At 41.8% G+C, this 19,249-nt stretch overlaps 1 protein-coding gene across 1 annotated transcript in view; it reads left to right on the top strand.

Moving 5' to 3' along the window:
- The window catches only part of LOC126462807 (RUS family member 1), a 134,699-nt gene that overhangs the window by 94,171 nt on the left and 21,279 nt on the right, over positions 1-19,249 (top strand). The window contains exon 7 of the mRNA XM_050096100.1: positions 7,314-7,570. Within this exon, the coding sequence (XP_049952057.1) occupies positions 7,314-7,570 (257 nt within the window). The remainder of the gene's footprint in view (positions 1-7,313; positions 7,571-19,249) is intronic.

Consider the following 19,249-nt stretch of genomic DNA (forward strand, 5'->3'; position numbering starts at 1 on the left):
CTGTTATGAGTGATGGCTCTCATGTGGTTGCTGTTGTATACAGAAATTAAGTACACAAGGAAAAAAATTAGTTACTTTCTAATGCTGCCATTTTGACTAATTTGATGTTGTCTGAAGTGGTTGATGATTAATTCTATCCTGTGCATCCTAAAATCATTATCCTGCCCTCATCATGATAAATGCCTATTGTGTCCATAGGTTGTTTGAGGTAGCTGGACAATCCTTGAACACTCCAAACATGTAATAAATGATTAAAACACAACGCATGTTCACAACATGTGCGACAAAGTAAACTAATACATATCTTTAGTGTCACTGGTTGTCTGTTCCACGCTGTTTCAGAAATAGTTTTGTATTGTCATTGAATATCAGTAACATTGTACAATGATCATAGTTGTATTGTCACTGTGAGTCTTTGGAGATCCGAGGCAGAGCAAGGTGTGCGACATTTTAAAAAGACTGGTACAGTTGCATGCAGTCAGTAGAAGTGAAGAGGACATACTCTGCTGGCACCATTGATATGAATATGGCAAGCCTTAGTGGAGAGCGCCTCGCGGAGGCATCTACTGACTTTATGTATAAGTGCCACATATTCTGCTGAGATGTGTGGCGTGTGTGATGTGCCCAGTGTGCAGGCATCATAAACACTGTCGATACTGCAGAACTGATGTGCTAAACTACCGTCCAATATCCTTGACACACATTTGCTGTAGAATCTTAGAACATATTCTGCCCTCAAATGGAATGAAGTGTCTCAAACAGAATGACCACCTCCATCTCATCCAACATGAATTCAGAAAAAATAAATCATATGTACCGAACTCGCATTTTTCTCACATGATATCCTGAAAGCTATGAATAAAGGCAGTCAGGTAGAGCCAGTATTTCTCAAATTGTAAAAAGTGTTTGACTCAGTACAGCATCTATACGGATTATCAGAAGTATGACCATACAGGATACAAAGTAAAGTTCATGACTAGATTGAGGATTTCTTAATAGAGTAGCTGCAGCATGTTATCATGGATGGAGAGTCATTGGGAGATGTGGAAGTAGCTTCGGATGTGCCCCAGTGAAGTGTGTGGGGATCCTATTTGTTCATGTTGCATGCTAATGACATTACAGGCAATATTAATTGCAACTTCAGAGTTTTCGCAGATGGGTAAGTTATCTAAAATGAAGTACTGTCTAAAAATAGATGCAAAAATCATCAAATCTTGATGAGATTTGAAAGCGATGCAAATATAGGAAACTTGCTTTAAATATTTAGAAACGTAAATTTGTGCGTGTTACAATGAAAAAAATGTAATATACAATGATTACAGTATTAAAGAGTGGGTGTAACGGACTGTAGGGTTTTGAAATGGAGTGAGTATGTGGTACCCCTACCAAATAGGACTAGCATAGATATTACACATATACAGAGAAGGGTAGCATGAAGGGTTAGGGGTTCGTCAGGCCTCTCTCTCTCTCTCTCTCTCTCTCTCTCTCTCTCTCTCTCTCTGTGTGTGTGTGTGTGTGTGTGTGTGTGTGTGTGTGTGTCGATAAGAATAGATTAATTACAGCATCCACAGCGGCATTTAAACAATATTTTTTTTCCCACAATCTATACATGAATGGAACAGGAAGAAGGCCTTCAGGATAGCTTGCAGAGCATGGATGTAGATGCGGTTGTGTAGGTCAGAGACTCACCCACTCTATAAAGCAGGAGGGTGTTCTGTGGCAGATCTGACATTGCTGATGCAGGCATATGTTTTTTGGAACACGTCATTCAGTGTCACGTACCATCATCCACATAAATGGCATTTTTAACTCTGCAACATTCCAATGATGCAGGCCAGTGGAGGCAGTACCATACCATGGAGGACATTCATCTGGGCGTCCATGGGAACTGTGGTAGTAATCAAAAGGTACCATAACAGCTTGGACTGTGTGAACATTATCATGAACTGCCTGCATTACTTCATGCCTATTTACCTTCCCTGTCAGTGATAGTGTCTTTCAGTAGGGCAACTGCCAGTCTCAATGTCATAATCATGCTACAGTGATTCGAGGAGAATGCTAGTGAACTCACAATGATGTCTTTTGATCTAAACTTGGTTTTAACTCATCTGTGAAACTATCATATTTTCTTCCCACTGACTGTTGGGGAAGTACAGTATTCCACTTTTCCTTATTGACTGATTAAATTTAACACATTAGCTATTGTTGATATGCGGGTTTCATACGAACTGCCCCTCCATGTTGCCTGTTATATTTCTTTATTAATCTGAGTAACTACTCAAGGTAGTCCAAGAGAGAACTAACTTGGTTGCAGTTTTTCCATCGAATTTCAGAATTCAAAGTTCATCAGAATTCCGAACAAATGACTTTCTTAAATTTATTCGTACAACTAATTGATATGCTTGAGATTCCATGCAAAGAAAGGACGGGACCTTAGTTTCTCCTGGAAGACTTCAGACCAAGACTTTGCTTTGAAGAGCCTGTCAGATTCTTTGAATTACTGATATCTCATTATGCAGCCTGCCCTACTGGAATGCATGCTGTAGGTGGCTTATCAAAAATCTAATTTATTTTTTCTGACCATGTCACAGAAAATATTGTATGAAATTCTTTTAAAAATAGTGCTGAGTGGACATCACCGTAGAGTTTAAAGATGGGGACCCGCTGTGCAAAATTTAAGCTCTTCCCATGTGTCTTTCTTCTTCTGGCATTCTTTCAAATGCATTCCAGTTTTTCCCTGTACCATCTCCAAGTTCGTCTGGAGAAGTTCTACACTCTCCCTAATTTATTTGGAAGTTTATGCACAGCAGAAGGTTAACTATGTGACTCTCTGTGTATCACTGTGAAGTCCTTCTTGTGTGTCCAACTGTTCTACATGTGTCATCATAAAGACAGATGTTGGGTCAGTAACCCTCATCCTAGTGTTAATATTCCATTAGCTTTCTCTGACATCCAGAAACAATTTCAGTAACTTAAGATTAAAATTTAGTTCCAGGTTCTTTACCTTTTGCTGTATCACCTAATGTAATTCTCTCTTATTGTAGTGCTTATGTTCTCTCAAGTTTACGTTACACAACTTGCATTCAGTTTAGAAATTTGGATCTACCTGGCCTCCTTGTCCTTCCAGTGACTTTTGATACCAAATTTATTTTTAATATTTTAATGGCAGTGGCTAACCAGCTGCTCATATCTTCTACATTTTATCAGTGCCTTTAAATTTGTCCTCTGTGCTATTTTGTCTATCTGAAGCCTTTGTTTGAATTTTTTAATTGCTTGCCATCCATCTCCTAAAAATCTCTTTCATGAATCATCCTTTATGCTTTCTGATTTATTGATAAAGGTTTCAAGTCTTTGTATACAGCTCTCAATCAAGACAGTTATCCTTATCTCCATATGGGACCAGATCTATTGACAAGTTTCAATAACCTGTGTTGTGCACCAAACAGTGCCCCCGCTTTCATTGATTAAAACTTTAACTTCCTCTTTCCAGTGTTCCCAACAGTCTGCTCTATCTTACGATAGTAATTATCTCATTATAAAAATAACTGGATAGATCCTTCTGTGTATGTGCTTGGGGGGCAGGGGGTGCTCTGCTGTACACAAGGTTGCTTTTGTACCTGGTGAGTGAGTGCATCTGGATGTGAGATTTGTGCCATTGTTTAAGTTTATGCTAATGCTGAAGCCTGTATTGAAGCCAAAACCAATGTAGTCCAGTGTAAACAGTGGAGACTACAGTGGTGGCTTTTTTGCCAAATCTGTCAGGGTCAAACATGCACTCAGTATAGGTATAGATATTTTATTTGCTAACAAAAATAATTGTTGCCAATGTATGAACTTGATTTTTGTACATCACATAATTACATTACATCTATAGTGTTGTTATATGATTTACTATGCAGGAGATGAAACTAAATTTAGACTTATCCTATTTTCCAAAACCTTTAGGGTTTTTCCAGTGCTGGACCAGTTGTCAAAATTTAGGGAAAGTTTCTGTAAATGAGCTGAGTGTATCCTTGATAAACTGTTGCACTGTAATTAGTCTTCTTCTGACATAAAGAGTATTTATCTCAATTGTTGGTTGTTCAATGACTTCACACTTATTTGGTACTGATTATCTTTCCTTCCCGTATACAGCCCTTCAGTGACAAGCCTATGTCCTATATCTTCCCGTATATCTCCTCCCATATAAGGTGGTAAATTCCCCCAAGTTTGGCTGTTACCATTCTTTGTGCAGCATTTTCCCAGGGCAGTGTCCTAATCATTTATGTAACACTGTCATTCTGTAGACTCCCATTACATAACTGGTTGACTTCTGGTGTACATCATCTGTGTGCTTTGACCAGTATCTTTGCTGATGATTCCTTTCTGCAGAATATTCCAACTAGCATCTTTCAGTGGACATGTAGGCTTTCTCCTTTGCACTATGGTTCTTCCCATTCATTTCCTTCATTAACATACACAGAGATCTGTATTCCTTATTTACTAGCACACCGGCTGTAGTTTCCCAGCACTCAGTGTCACACGCAGCTGTTGGTATTGTTCTGTTTTGATGTTGTCTGGTCCCCGCTTTTACTAATATCTTATAAAATTCCTGCTATTTGAAAAGGTGACCAGTTGACTCTTCTGTGCATTCTGCAAAATGCCATTTTTATGCATCCAGTTTTATGACGACTTCTAGATTCTTCTGCAGTAATCACATGTATGACATGAATTTTCATTGAATACTGTGTAGCTGAGCTACTTATTTAGTGCAAAAGGCAGAGTTTTGCATTTCAGTAATCAAGTTTGAGTGTGTCTGAGAGTATTTATTTTTTTCTAATTCTGGTCTGCACAATAATGGTGTGGTATACACTATTTCTTAAATGATACATATCCTATGACTATAGTTCTTTTGGTGTTGGATATAACAGTTGTTGGTCGGACATGTCAGAAGTATTCATGGAGCGTAATAATCAGCTAAAAATGAATTTCATGCCATAGGTTGAAACAATACATAACTTTATAACTTGGAGATGTTAAACGTACATATTACATATAGTAAGAGCAGCCATTTTTAATATTTTGTATATGCTACCAGTGACAACATTTCTTTCACACACGTACATAGTCTTCAGAGTCAATTCCTGAAGCTACCTCTCTGCATCTTCAAAGATTTGGTGACTCGCTGGGGCATACCTCTCTGAACTTTTAGCAAAATCATGTCAGAACTACAACCTCTGACAAACATGAAGTGGAATGTTTTCTAGTGTTTTGGAAACTTGTTTGTGAGAATGCACAATCATTTCACACAGGCAATGGGTCCGGCAACATGTAGGGGTCCAAGATACTATTTCCCAACATTCTGGCCATATGTTGATTCTGAAGCAGATCTGACATTCGTGGTCACAGATGATACACAGGATAATTTCACACCCATGGTGGGAGAGTTGCATATCAAAGAAATCCTCTAGTTTGAACACAGTTCCATTAGAACATATTACAGTTTTTTATGATATTAGATAGGAAATTCCAATTTTCTGAGGATTATATTTTTTGGTCACCAACTGACTTTCAGATTCTTAAGCTATTGTCAGGTAACAACTGAATGTTGCAAACACCAGTAAAATTATTTTCACCTTACACGGATATTATTTATACAGAAGATACAAAAGGTGGAAAAAATGATGACATGTAGAGTGTTTACGAAGGGAAGTACTACATTGTTTTTTTGTTACACAGAAATAGTTACATTAACTAAAAAAGGAAAGCTGACACTTTTGTTTACCTACTGTGGTTAACTTTACCAGATATGATGCGTTTGTACAACAATGTGTTGCAAGACATTAATTTGCACGGTTTATATCAATGTTAACCACATGTGTTGAACTGTGTGTTTGTCATCCTGCACAGTACATAAGAGTATGATTTTAACGGTATAAGAACATTGTACTCGGTAATGGCGTACAGCTGCAATATAGATTGTACAGAAGAAAAATACAGTAATATACAGTCAAATGGCGATGTATTATTTCAAAAAATACTGTATGACCATGGCTCAGCACCATCAAAAACTTTTTATTGAAGGTTTTTATGTTTGGATAGATTTAAAAAATAACAAAAAATAAAGTTGAATTTTCAATTTTAATACAGTATGTATAACTAAGACGTAATTTAATGGAGGGAAAAAAGGAAATTGAGTTTGGTCATTTAATACTAAGCTGACATTCTGTATCACATATTTGTTGATTTATGGAAGGGTCAGCTTCCTTGCTTTCTTAACTGAATGTAAAACTTCACATTCTACATTATATAAGTAGTCTTTAGTTAAAAGATGGTCGGCAAAGGTAGAATCTTTCTTTTGTAAGCTGCAGCTCTGCCCTGATTGATAGCATCCTATGAAAAAAGAAGTAGTGTAATTTTAAACCAGTGCAATACATTTTCAGTCGGTAGTAAGAAAACTGGTACATCAGTCCATATATAGCTAAAAAGTTAGATAACCACAGAAAAAAGGTAAAATCTTACAATAACAGACATGCATTTTACAATACTGATAGCATACCAAAATTTTTATTCAATAGTACAACCCCGCTACAACCATTGGCACAGAGGGATGTGTATAAAATCATATGCAAGCACCATGGAAAAGTATATGTTGGTGAGTCAGGTAGAGCTGTAGCAGTTGGGTTATCTTAACACAAGAGAAGATGGAGATTAGGAAAGAAAGAGTCAAGCTATGCCAATCATCTTTTAACTGAAAACCACACATATAATGTAGAATGTAAAATTTTACATTCTTTAAAGAAAAGTAGAAAGATGGCCCTACTGGGAGTCAACAAACATATGACACAGAATGTCAGCATAGTAATAAATGACCAGACTTGGTCTCCTTTTTCCACTCTGTTAAATTAAGTTTTAGTTACAAATACTAGATTAAAATTTTAAATTCAGCTTTATTTTCCATTAGTTGTTATATTTCTCTCCACATAAAAAATTTTGTTTCCTCTTTAGGTTTCTGTACCTCAGCTGGTAAAAAAAGAACCCATATAGGATCACTTTGTTGCCTGTCTACCTGTCCAACAGTTAAAAACACAGCTTCTCAGGAACAGGCAGATGTATCAACTTGAAATTTATGTCACATACTAAGGTCTATGGTCTGTTGGTGGTGTAAAACGGTTAAGCTTGTAAGTCAGTGCAATCAAAAGATATGGCCATTTGTCTCACAAATTTGGTTACAAACTCACTCATTAAAACCCATAGGATACTTTCTGTTAACTTCTGTCAGCCCAGTGTTCATTACTACTTTCATTTAATGCTAATTTTGTATGTTGTTTCAGAACAGTACCTCGGTGGATTCAAGATAATTCTTGGTGCATCTTTAAGCACTTTGGTAGCCAGAAAGATAGTGACTTATGAGAAAATAAAGTTGCTGCAAGATCTTTTCCATGGTAAAAAGTACATGTTGATTCCAGATTTAGACTCCAGAATAGTCTGTGTTGTCTTCAAGCCAAAAGAAAAACCATGTGATGTAATAGAGGCATTTTTTCATGCAAATTTGCTAACATGTATGGGTGATGTTAATTATGATAATGTGGTAAGTTTATTTTTATTTTTGCCAAATTTACTGTTGTTGCGGTGTTCATGGTTTTAATAGTGCTCAGACTTTTTTGTGTTTCAACACATTGCTGTTACATCAGAAACTGTGCTGTGTTGACCAAATACAGCACATTCTGTTTGTATTTATTTAAAAACAGTGCTTGGCGTAGTGATTATCTAACACACTACTCTTGCTGCTGCTGCTGCTGTTGCTACAAAGCTCTGTTGTCAAAATCAAATATGAGATCATTCATAAAACTGAATAGGACTTTTTTTTTTTTTTTTTGAGATTTTGCATAGTGAAGAAAATTCCTGTGAACTGTATGTGTAAGAATACTACATGATAATTATATATTGCAGAGTGAAATGAAATGGGTCTCATTATGTACACAAGACTGTTTTAAGTTAGGAATATGTTTCATGTTGAGTAGACAAGTATATTAGTAATGGTAAGAAGTATAGTGTGTTAACTCTTAGTTGGCAGGCGGCTCCCTAATCCTGAATTGAAGTCAGTAGATGTTTGAAGGCTTCGGGTAGCAGGCATTTGTTTCTCTCTCTCACTTTTTCTACACACGCAATATTAAGTGGTAGACCAAATGAAAATAAGCAAAGTAGACTATTTTTCACATTGAACTAACTCCAGATACCATTCAAATAGTGAAAATGGCAGCATTAAGGCTTTGAACAAGATCTTGAACAGGGGCTTTCCACAACAGTTTACTATCTATCTGAACAGCCAGAAATTTGTACTGTTCAGTTCCACTAACCATGTTCCCATTCTGTGAAATTAAAACGTCGGGTTTTGTTCAGTTGTGTGTTAGAAAATGTAAAAATTGAGTCTTACTGTGATTTAGCATTAGCTTATTTTCTACAAGCCTTGAACTTGTTTCATGAACTGCACTATTTGAAGCAGAGCCAATGTTTCAGACAACATTCTTTACCACCAAGGTAGTGTCATCAGCAGACAAGTATTTTAGAATTCCCTGTAATACTAGACGGCATATCATCATATAAATAAGGAACAGGAGTGGCCCCATAACTGACCCCTGGGGCACCTCCCATTTAACTGTGCCCCACTCAGACTCCACATCACAGTCATTCTCAATGCTGTGAATAAAGATCTTTTGCTGTCCATTGTGAAAGTAAGAGATGAACCAATTGTGAGCTACTCCCCATATTCCATAATGGTCCAACTGCAGAAGCAATATTTTGTGACTAACACAATCAAATGCTGTAGTTAAATAAAAAATATGCCTAGCATTTGAAACTTTTTGTTTAATCCATCCAGTACCTCACAGAGAAAAGAGACTGTAGCATTTTCAGTTGTGAAACCACTTCTAAAGCCAAACTGTACATTTGATAGCTAATTGTTTGATGTAAAATGATCAATTAGCATTACATGCACAGCCTTTTCAATAACTTTAGCAAATTCTGGTGGCATAGAAATAGGTCTAAAATTGTCTACATTATGCCTTTCTCCACTTTTATAAAGCGGCTTACTACTGAGTATTTTAATCATTCATGTAACTGACCATTCTTAAAGGAAAAATAACAAATATGGCTAAGTACAGGGCCAACATGCACTAGGCACTCCATCATATCTATGAGAGTCCTTAGTCTTCAGTGATTTAATTATTGACTCAATCTCCCCCTTGTCAGTATCACAGAGAAGTATAAATGATTAATGGAAAATCTCATATAAGATGTGAAACAAATACTAACAAAGAGATAGAGGGGCTGGCCAGTACTTACCTCAGCTCAGTACAGCCGATAGATACACATAAAACAGAACTGAAAATTTACATTCCTAGCTTTCGGAACTTTGTTCCTTCATCAGGGAGGAGAGAGGGGAAAAAAAGGAAGAAGGGAAAGTGGATTCAGTTACTCACAACCCAGGTTATGAAGCAACAGGGAAAGGTAAACAGGGAGGGTAGCAAGGATGGAGGCACGGTTGTCAGAGGGAAGCCAAAGATATTCTACTGTAAGTACTGTGCCAGCTTCAAACCAAAGAGGATGCATACAGAAGTAAAGAGGTATATAGTATAAAGATAAAAACAACTATGTAGGATGAAAAGATGCGTGAATGGCTAAAGAGGAAAGGGAAAGAGGAGAAGACTGAAGAGTGAATGGGAGTGAGGTTGTTTAACGTAGGTTCAGTCCAGGGGGATGGCGGGATGAAAGGATGTGTTGGAGTGCAAGTTCCCATCTCCGCAGTTCAGAGGGACTGGTGTTGGGTGGGAGAAGCCAAATGGCACATACGGTGTAGCAGGTTCCTAGGTCCCTAGAATTATGCTGGAGGGCATGCTCCGCTACTGGGTATTGGGCATCTCCTAGGCGGACAGTTCGTCTGTGTCCGTTCATGCGCTTAGCCAGTTTGGTTGTTGTCATGCCGATGTAAAAGGCTGTGCAGTGCAGGCATGTCAGTTGATAAATGACATGTGTAGTTTCACACGTAGCCCTGCCTTGAATTGTGTATGTTTTACCAGTAGTGGGGCTGGAGTAGGTGGTTGTGGGGGGATGCATGGGGCAGGTTTTGCAGCGGGGTTGGTTACAGGGGTAGGAACCGCTGGGTAGAGAAGGTAGTCTGGAAATATTGTAGGGTTTAACAAGGATGTTACGGAGGTCAGGGGGGCGACGAAAGGCAACTCTGGGTGGTGTGGGGAGAATTTTGTCAAGGGATGATCTCATTTCAGGGGTTGACTTGAGAAAGTCATATCCCTGGCGGAGTAATTTGTTGATGTTTTCAAGGCCAGGATAATATTGGGTGACAAGGGGGATGCTTCTGTGTGGTCTGGGGGTAGGAACATTGTCGTTGGACGGGGAGGAATGTATTGCTCGGGAAATCTGTTTGTGGACAAGGTCTGCAGGATAGTTGCGGGAGAGGAAAGCACTGCTCAGGTTATTGGTGTAGTTGTTGAGGGATTCATCACTGGAGCAGATACATTTGCCACGAATACCTAGGCTGTAGGGAAGGGAGCGTTTGATGTGGAAAGGATGGCAGCTATCAAAGTGAAGGTACTGTTGTTTGTTTGTGGGTTTGATATGGACAGAGGTGTGGATGTGAGCTTCAACAAGATGAAGGTCAACATCCAGGAAGGTGGCCTGGGTTTTGGAGAAGGACCAGGTGAAATTCAGATTCGAAAAGGAGTTGAGGTTATGGAGGAAATTAAGGAGTGTTTCTTCACCATGAGTCCAGACCACAAAGATGTCATCTATAAACCTATACCAGGCCAGGGGAAGCAGCTATTGGGTCTTCAGGAAAGCCTCCTCCATGCAGCCCATGAAGAGGTTGGCATAGGAGGGAGCCATCCTGGTTCCCATGGCCGTTCCCCTGATTTGTTTGTAGGTCTGGCCTTCAAAAGTGAAGTAATTATGGGTGAGGATGAAGTTGGTAAGTGTGATAAGGAACGAGGTTTTTGGAAGATCTTCGGGTGGGCGTTGGGAGAGGTAGTGCTCAAGGGCAGAGAGACCATGGGTATGTGGGATGTTTGTGTAAAGGGATGTAGCATCTATGGTGACAAGAAAGGTTTCAGGTGGGAGAGGAGTGGGAATGGATTTGAGGCGTTCTAGGAAGTGGTTTGTGTCTTTGATGTAGGATGGGAGTCTGCGGGTGATAGGTTGTAGGTGCTGGTCTACCAGAGCTGAGATACGTTCGGTTGGGGATTTGAAGCCTGCTACAATGGGACGGCCAGGATGGTTCTCTTTGTGTATTTTGGGTAATAGGTAGAAGGTAGGGGTACGTGGCTCAGGTGGAGTGAGTAAGTCTATGGAAACCGTTGTGAGGCCTTGTGAGGGACCTTCGATTTTTAGGATTTTTTGCAGCTCAGTCTGGATGGAGGGAATGGGATCCTGGGTAACAGCTTTGTAGGTTGAGGTGTCAGAGAGTTGACGCAGTCCTTCTGCCACATACTCCACACGGTCAAGTACGACAGTTGTGGATCCTTTATCCGCCGGGAGGATGACAGTAGAGCGGTCTATATTCAGCTCCTTAATGACACGGGATTCAGCTGGGGTGATGTTGGGGGTTGTCGGGATGTTCTTCAAGAAGGACTGGGAGGCAACACTGGATGTGAGGAATTCCTGAAATGTCTGCAAGGGATGGTTTTGGGGGAGGGGAGGAGGATCCCTTTGAGAAGGCAGTCGGAACTGTTCTAGACAGGGTTCAACACTGGGTCTAGTACTTGGGGACTGTGTTTGGGTATTGAAGTGATATTTCCAGTTGAGGCTCCGGGTGAATGAGAGGAGATCTTTAACCAGGGCAGTGTGGTTGAATTTAGGTGTGGGGCTAAAGGTTAAGCCTTTTGATAGAACAGATGTCTCTGGAGGAGAGAGGGACCTGGATGAGAGGTTTAGGACTGAATTGGGACTGGTGATATGTGGCATTTGACTGTGGTTATAGTTAACCTTTGGAATTACCCCTAAAGGGCTTACCTTCAAAGTTCCCATCTCCGGGTGCAATTCCTCCTTCCACCAGTCTCTCCTGGACTTCCAGAACCTTCAATCCTTAGCCCTTACCCAACTTGTCCTGAATCTCTACACTACTTCATGTAACCACCACTCCCAACAGCTCCTATCTCTCTTCAAAGTCCTCCACCTCTCAAACCCTTGCTTGGAGAACACACTGTGGAACATCATCCTAGAAGCCAGCTGCAAACTTGAGTTCCATGCCACACACCACCTGAAAAAACTATCCACAGTGCTAGTGCAACACCTAAGAAGTGGGGTCCCTCTCCCTATCCCTCACAAACACCAACCACAACAGAACCTTCAACAAACCCCCCTCATAGCCAACAAACCTAGCCTAGCCACCCTACTCAATCTCCCCAACCCAGCACATACCCCACACAGACCAAATCTCAACTATAACCACAGTGAAATGCCACATATCACCAGTCCCAATTCAGTCCTAAACCTCTCATCCAGGTCCCTCTCTCCTCCAGAGACATCTGTTCTATCAAAAGGCTTAACCTTTAGCCCCACACCTAAATTCAACCACACTGCCCTGGTTAAAGATCTCCTCTCATTCACCCGGAGCCTCAACTGGAAATATCACTTCACTACCCAAACACAGTCCCCAAGTACTAGACCCAGTGTTGAACCCTGTCTAGAACAGTTCCGACTGCCTTCTCAAAGGGATCCTCCTCCCCTCCCCCAAAACCATCCCTTGCAGACATTTCAGGAATTCCTCACATCCAGTGTTGCCTCCCAGTCCTTCTTGAAGAACATCCCGACAACCCCCAACATCACCCCAGCTGAATCCCGTGCCATTAAGGAGCTGAATATAGACTGCTCTATTGTCATTTTCCCGGCGGATAAAGGCTCCACAACTGTCGTACTTGACCGTGAGGAGTATGTGGCAGAAGGACTGCGTCAACTCTCTGACACCTCAACCTACAAAGCTGTTACCCAGGATCCCATTCCCTCCATCCAGACTGAGCTGCAAAAAATCCTAAAAATCGAAGGTCCCTCACAAGGCCTCACAACGGCTTCCATAGACTTACTCACTCCACCTGAGCCACGTACCCCTACCTTCTACCTATTACCCAAAATACACAAAGAGAACCATCCTGGCCGTCCCATTGTAGCAGGCTTCAAATCCCCAACCGAACGTATCTCAGCTCTGGTAGACCAGCACCTACAACCTATCACCCGCAGACTCCCATCCTACATCAAAGACACAAACCACTTCCTAGAACGCCTCAAATCCATTCCCACTCCTCTCCCACCTGAAACCTTTCTTGTCACCATAGATGCTACATCCCTTTACACAAACATCCCACATACCCATGGTCTCTCTGCCCTTGAGCACTACCTCTCCCAACGCCCACCCGAAGATCTTCCAAAAACCTCGTTCCTTACCACACTTACCAACTTCATCCTCACCCATAATTACTTCACTTTTGAAGGCCAGACCTACAAACAAATCAGGGGAACGGCCATGGGAACCAGGATGGCTCCCTCCTATGCCAACCTCTTCATGGGCCGCATGGAGGAGGCTTTCCTGAAGACCCAATAGCTGCTTCCCCTGGCCTGGTATAGGTTTATAGATGACATCTTTGTGGTCTGGACTCATGGTGAAGAAACACTCCTTAATTTCCTCCATAACCTCAACTCCTTTTCGAATCTGAATTTCACCTGGTCCTTCTCCAAAACCCAAGCCACCTTCCTGGATGTTGCCCTTCATCTTGTTGAAGCTCATATCCACACCTCTGTCCATATCAAACCCACAAACAAACAACAGTACCTTCACTTTGATAGCTGCCATCCTTTCCACATCAAACTCTCCCTTCCCTACAGCCTAGGTATTCGTGGCAAACGTATCTGCTCCAGTGACGAATCCCTCAACAACTACACCAATAACCTGACCAGTGCTTTCCTCTCCCGCAACTATCCTGCAGACCTTGTCCACAAACAGATTTCCCGAGCAATACATTCCTCCCCATCCAACAACAATGTTCCTACCCCCAGACCACACAGAAGCATCCCCCTTGTCACCCAATATTATCCTGGCCTCGAAAACATCAACAAATTACTCCGCCAGGGATATGACTTTCTCAAGTCAACCCCTGAAATGAGATCATCCCTTGACAAAATTCTCCCCACACCACCCAGAGTTGCCTTTCGTCGCCCCCCTATCCTCCGTAACATCCTTGTTAAACCCTACAATATTCCCAGACTACCTTCTCTACCCAGCGGTTCCTACCCCTGTAACCAACCCCGCTGCAAAACCTGCCCCATGCATCCCCCCACAACCACCTACTCCAGCCCCACTACTGGTGAAACATACACAATTCAAGGCAGGGCTACGTGTGAAACTACACATGTCATTTATCAACTGACATGCCTGCACTGCACAGCCTTTTACATCGGCATGACAACAACCAAACTGGCTGAGCGCATGAACGGACACAGACGAACTGTCCGCCTAGGAGATGCCCAATACCCAGTAGGGGAGCATGCCCTCAAGCATAATTCTAGGGACCTAGGAACCTGCTACACCGTATGTGCCATTTGGCTTCTCCCACCCAACACCAGTCCCTCTGAACTGCGGAGATGGGAACTTGCACTCCAACACATCCTTTCATCCCGCCATCCCCCTGGACTGAACCTACGTTAAACAACCTCACTCCCATTCACTCTTCAGTCTTCTCCTCTTTCCCTTTCCTCTTTAGCCATTCACGCATCTTTTCATCCTACATAGTTGTTTTTATCTTTATACTATATACCTCTTTACTTCAGTATGCATCCTCTTTGGTTTGAAGCTGGCACAGTACTTACAGTAGAATATCTTTGGCTTCCCTCTGACAACCGTGCCTCCATCCTTGCTACCCTCCCTGTTTACCTTTCCCTGTTGCTTCATAACCTGGGTTGTGAGTAACTGAATCCACTTTCCCTTCTTCCCTTTTTTCCCCTCACTCCTCCCTGATGAAGGAACAAAGTTCCGAAAGCTAGGAATGTAAATTTTCAGTTCTGTTTTATGTGTATCTATCGGCTGTACTGAGCTGAGGTAAGTACTGGCCAGCCCCTCTATCTCTTTGTTAGTATTTGTTTCACAGAGAAGTATTTCAGACATCAATATCAGAAAGACATTTTCCCAAAGAGTTATGTGATTGCCTGTAGAAACTAAGTTTTTATTTAATTTACCATCAATGCTCAGAAAATGATTGTTAAATACTGTACATACGTCTGACTTATCACTAACAGACATATTTGTACTACGAACTGACATTATATCACCAACCTTGTGCTGCTGACCACACACTTCCTTTACAACTGACCACATGGTTTTAGTTTTATCATGTGAATTAGCTATTCTATTTGCATACCACATACTCTTTGCATTCGTAATAACATTTTTAGCACCTAACAATACTGTTTGCAGTGGTCTACTGTAGCTTGATTGTGACTACTTCTAACATTTTGACATAATTCCCACTTTGTTCTACATGATATCCTTATCCCTCTAGTCAGCCACACGGGCTGCCTTTTACTGCTAGTAACCTGTTTAGAAAGTGCTAATGAAAAGCAACTTTCGAAAAGCATGAGAAATGTGTTAAGAAAAGCATTACATTTGTCGTCTATGTTATCGACACTATAAACATCCTAGCACCCTTCTTCCTTAATGAGTTTTCAAAAACTCTCTATTGCCACTGGATTAGCTTGTAATTATATATAATATTTGTTTGAGTACAGAAACGTTTTTGTTGTGTCTAGACACGACAGCCTAGACACAATGAGAGGAAGCCGAAAGGCACGCGCTAAGCCAAAGCAGGGTGCGTGAGGTCTGAAACAGGATACGTAATGAATGCTGTAAAGAAAAGTACGTAGCTTCTGGAATACTTAACTTTAATCCATCCTTTTTGGTACATCTGGAGATTGTGGCGATATAAGTGAGACTCTTGGAGTAGGTGATGGTAGGAGGATGTATGGGACAGGTCTTGCATCTAGGTCTATTACAGGGGTATGAGCCATGAGTTAAGAGATTGGGAGCAGAGGTTGTGTAAGGATGGACGGAGTATACTGTGTAGGTTCAGTGGACGGTGGAATACCACAGTAGGAGGTGTGGGAAGGATAGTGGGTAGGACATTTCTCATTTCAGGTCATGACGAGAGGTAATCGAAACCCTGGTTGAGAATGTAATTCAGTTGCTCCAGACCTGGATGGTACTGAGTTGCGAGGGGAATGCTCCTCTGTGGCTGGACTGTGGGACTTTGGGAGGATGTGGGAGACTGGAAAGATAAGGCATGGGAGATTTGTTTTTGTAAAAGGATGGGAGGATAATTACGGTCTGTGAAGGCTTCAGTGAGACCCTCAGTATATTTAGAGATGGACTGCTCATCACAGCAGATGCGATGACCATGGGTGGCTAGGCTGTACGGAAGGGACTTCTTGGTACGAAATGTGTGACAGATGTCGAAGTGGAGGTATTGCTGGTGGTTAGTAGGTTTGATATGGCCGGAGGTACTGATGTAGCCATCTCTGAGGTGGAGGTCAACATCTAGGAAGGTGGCTTGTTGGGTTGAGTAGGATCAGATGAAGCAAATGGGGGAGAAGTTGTTGAGGTTCTGGAGGAATGTGGATAAGGTGTCCTCTCCTTCAATTCAGATAACAAAGATGTCATCAATGAATCTGAACCAGGTGAGGGGTTTAGGATTCTGAGTTTTTAGGAAGGATTCCTCTAGATGTCCCATGAATAGGTTAGCATAGGATGGTGCCATGTGGGTGCCCATAGCCGTACCACAGATTTGTTTGTAGATAATGCCTTCAAAGGAGAAGTAATTGTGGGTGAGGATGTAGTTGGTCATGGAGACTAGGAAGGAGGTTGTTGGTTTGGAATCCATAGGGTGTCTGGAAAGGTGATGTTCAATAGCAGTAAGGCTATGGGTATTAGGAATGTTAGTGTACAGGGAGGTGGCATCAGTAGGGATGAGCAGTGCACCCTGTGGTAAAGGGAAAGGAACTGTGGAGAGTTGGTCGAGGAAATGGTTGGTATCTTTTATATGGGAGGATACGTTCTGGGTAATAGGTTGAAGGTGTTGGTCTACGAGAGCAGAGATTCTCTTAGTGGGGCCACAGTAACCGGCCACAATGGTGCGTCCTGGGTGGTTGGGTTTATGGACTTTAGGAAGCATGTAGAAGGTGGGAGTGCGGAGATTGGTAGGGGTAAGTAGAGAGATGGACACTGGGGAGAGGTTCTGGGATGGGCCTAAGGATTTTAGTAGTGACTGGAGATCCTGCTGGATTGCTGGAATGGGATCACTGTGGCATGGTTTGTAGGTGGAAGTATCTGACAGCTGACAGAGTCCTTCTGCCACATAATCCTTGCTGTTCGAAAACAACGGTGGTGGAGCCTTTGTCTGCAGGTAGGATTATAAGATCAGGATCAGTTTTTAGATGGTGGACTGTGGTTCTTTCTGCGGATGTGAGGTTAGTATGCATGTTGAGGGATTTGGGGAATGATGGTGAGGCAAGGTTCGAGGACAAGAAATTCTGGAAAGTTAACAGGGGGTGGATTGGAGGCAGTGGGGGTGGATCACCGTTGGATGGAGGAGTGAACTGAGTTAGGCAAGGTTCAATATTGGTCTTTGGTTGAGTCTGATTGGTCGGGTCGGTTTCTACTGTAGGGACTGGGAGAAGGAGAGAAGGTCTTTAACTAGTCCTGCATGGTTGAATTTGAGAGTGGGGCAAAAGGTGAGGCCTTTGGAAAGGACTGATATTTCTGAGGGACTAAGGCTTCTGGAGGAAAGGTTCATGACTGTGTTGCAGGTCTGTTTATGTTTTGGGTTCTGTGTGGTGGTGGGTGGGAGTTTTGGCCCACGGGGTAAGTGTAGTAGGTCTGCGAGACAGGGTTTGTCAGCTATGAGGGGGGCGTGGGGGATGTTTGGAGGTGGTTTTAGAAGTGGTGGACAGTGGGACTCTGAGGTGGGAGTAGGAAGTGAGCAGGATGGAGAGCTTTTTGAGGTGCATGTTGCTCAAGTTCCTGCAGGGCAAGAGTTTCAATGTGTGTTATGGGTTCCAGGAATTTGGGATTACATAGGAGGAGAATTTTGCAGATGGAGAGAAGATACTGTGAGGAGGATTGGGCTTGGTTGATATGGTTTTGCAGGACTATGTTGGTGAGAGCTAAGGATTGGTGGAATCTGAAAAGGTGGAGGTCATTGTGGAAGGAGGGGTGGCAACCAGAGATGGGTAATTTGATGGTAAGGCCATTAGGGAGGATTTCATGAGCCAAGCAACAATGCAGGAACAGTATATGAGACTGGGATCTGGCTAGGGATAAGGAAACTTTTCTGTATTGACGCAGATGGAAGGAGCAAGGATCCACGGTAGTGCAAAAATGCGAAAAATTACATAAGAAAGTAGAATTATGTCCAAAAAATTACGCAAAAATATACCCAAATACGTGTGAAAAGTACGAAAAGGGCAAAATGGATGCACAGGGGGAAAAAAGGGATGCAATCTGAGGAAATGACGATAGTGGAAGGCAAAAACTCACTAAAATTGGCGAGAAGTCACAGAGGTCAAAGTAGAGAATAACTAATCATTAATAAATATATGCATATTACTGTGGGTAGCAGGTTTGAGGGCGCATAAGCATAAAGAAGGGGGACGGCAGATGCGACTGGATGAGGTGGATTTAGTGGGAGTGAACAGGGATAGAACGGAGAAAGTGTGGGGGGTGGTGAGGGGTTCGTAGTTAGAGATGTAAGATCGTGTGGCACCGGAAAAGTGCGAGAGATAACATGCAAAAATACAGGAACTGACACAGAGAGCATGATCAGTTTTTTATTGTTTCTATCGTGACTCAGCATCTCCACTATATGGTGAGTAGCAACTTTCCTTCTCTGGTATTGTTACATTCCATCTCAATTTCCCATTGTTTTGATTTCAAAAGTATATGGTGTCATTGTGTGCTGCAAAATGAAATGGGAGCAGAAAGAATTACTGCATTCAACAAATCCTCTGTGAGCACTGCTGCATACACAGGAAAAATCATGCGTAGCATTAGGCGGATCATAAAGTTTTCAAAAAGAGTCCTGGTGAATTGCCAAAAACACCTGAGAAGAAAAGAGGACTTCTCATTTTAGATATTTAGTTTAAGATTGCTTTGAAGGTGCCCTGTGTTTCATCCGAAATATGAGTGCTTTATATTGTATCTTTCATTACTGCTGTATCG

Source organism: Schistocerca serialis, chromosome 1, assembly GCF_023864345.2.
Source record: "Schistocerca serialis cubense isolate TAMUIC-IGC-003099 chromosome 1, iqSchSeri2.2, whole genome shotgun sequence".
In the NCBI taxonomy this organism is placed as follows: Eukaryota; Metazoa; Arthropoda; class Insecta; order Orthoptera; family Acrididae; genus Schistocerca; species Schistocerca serialis.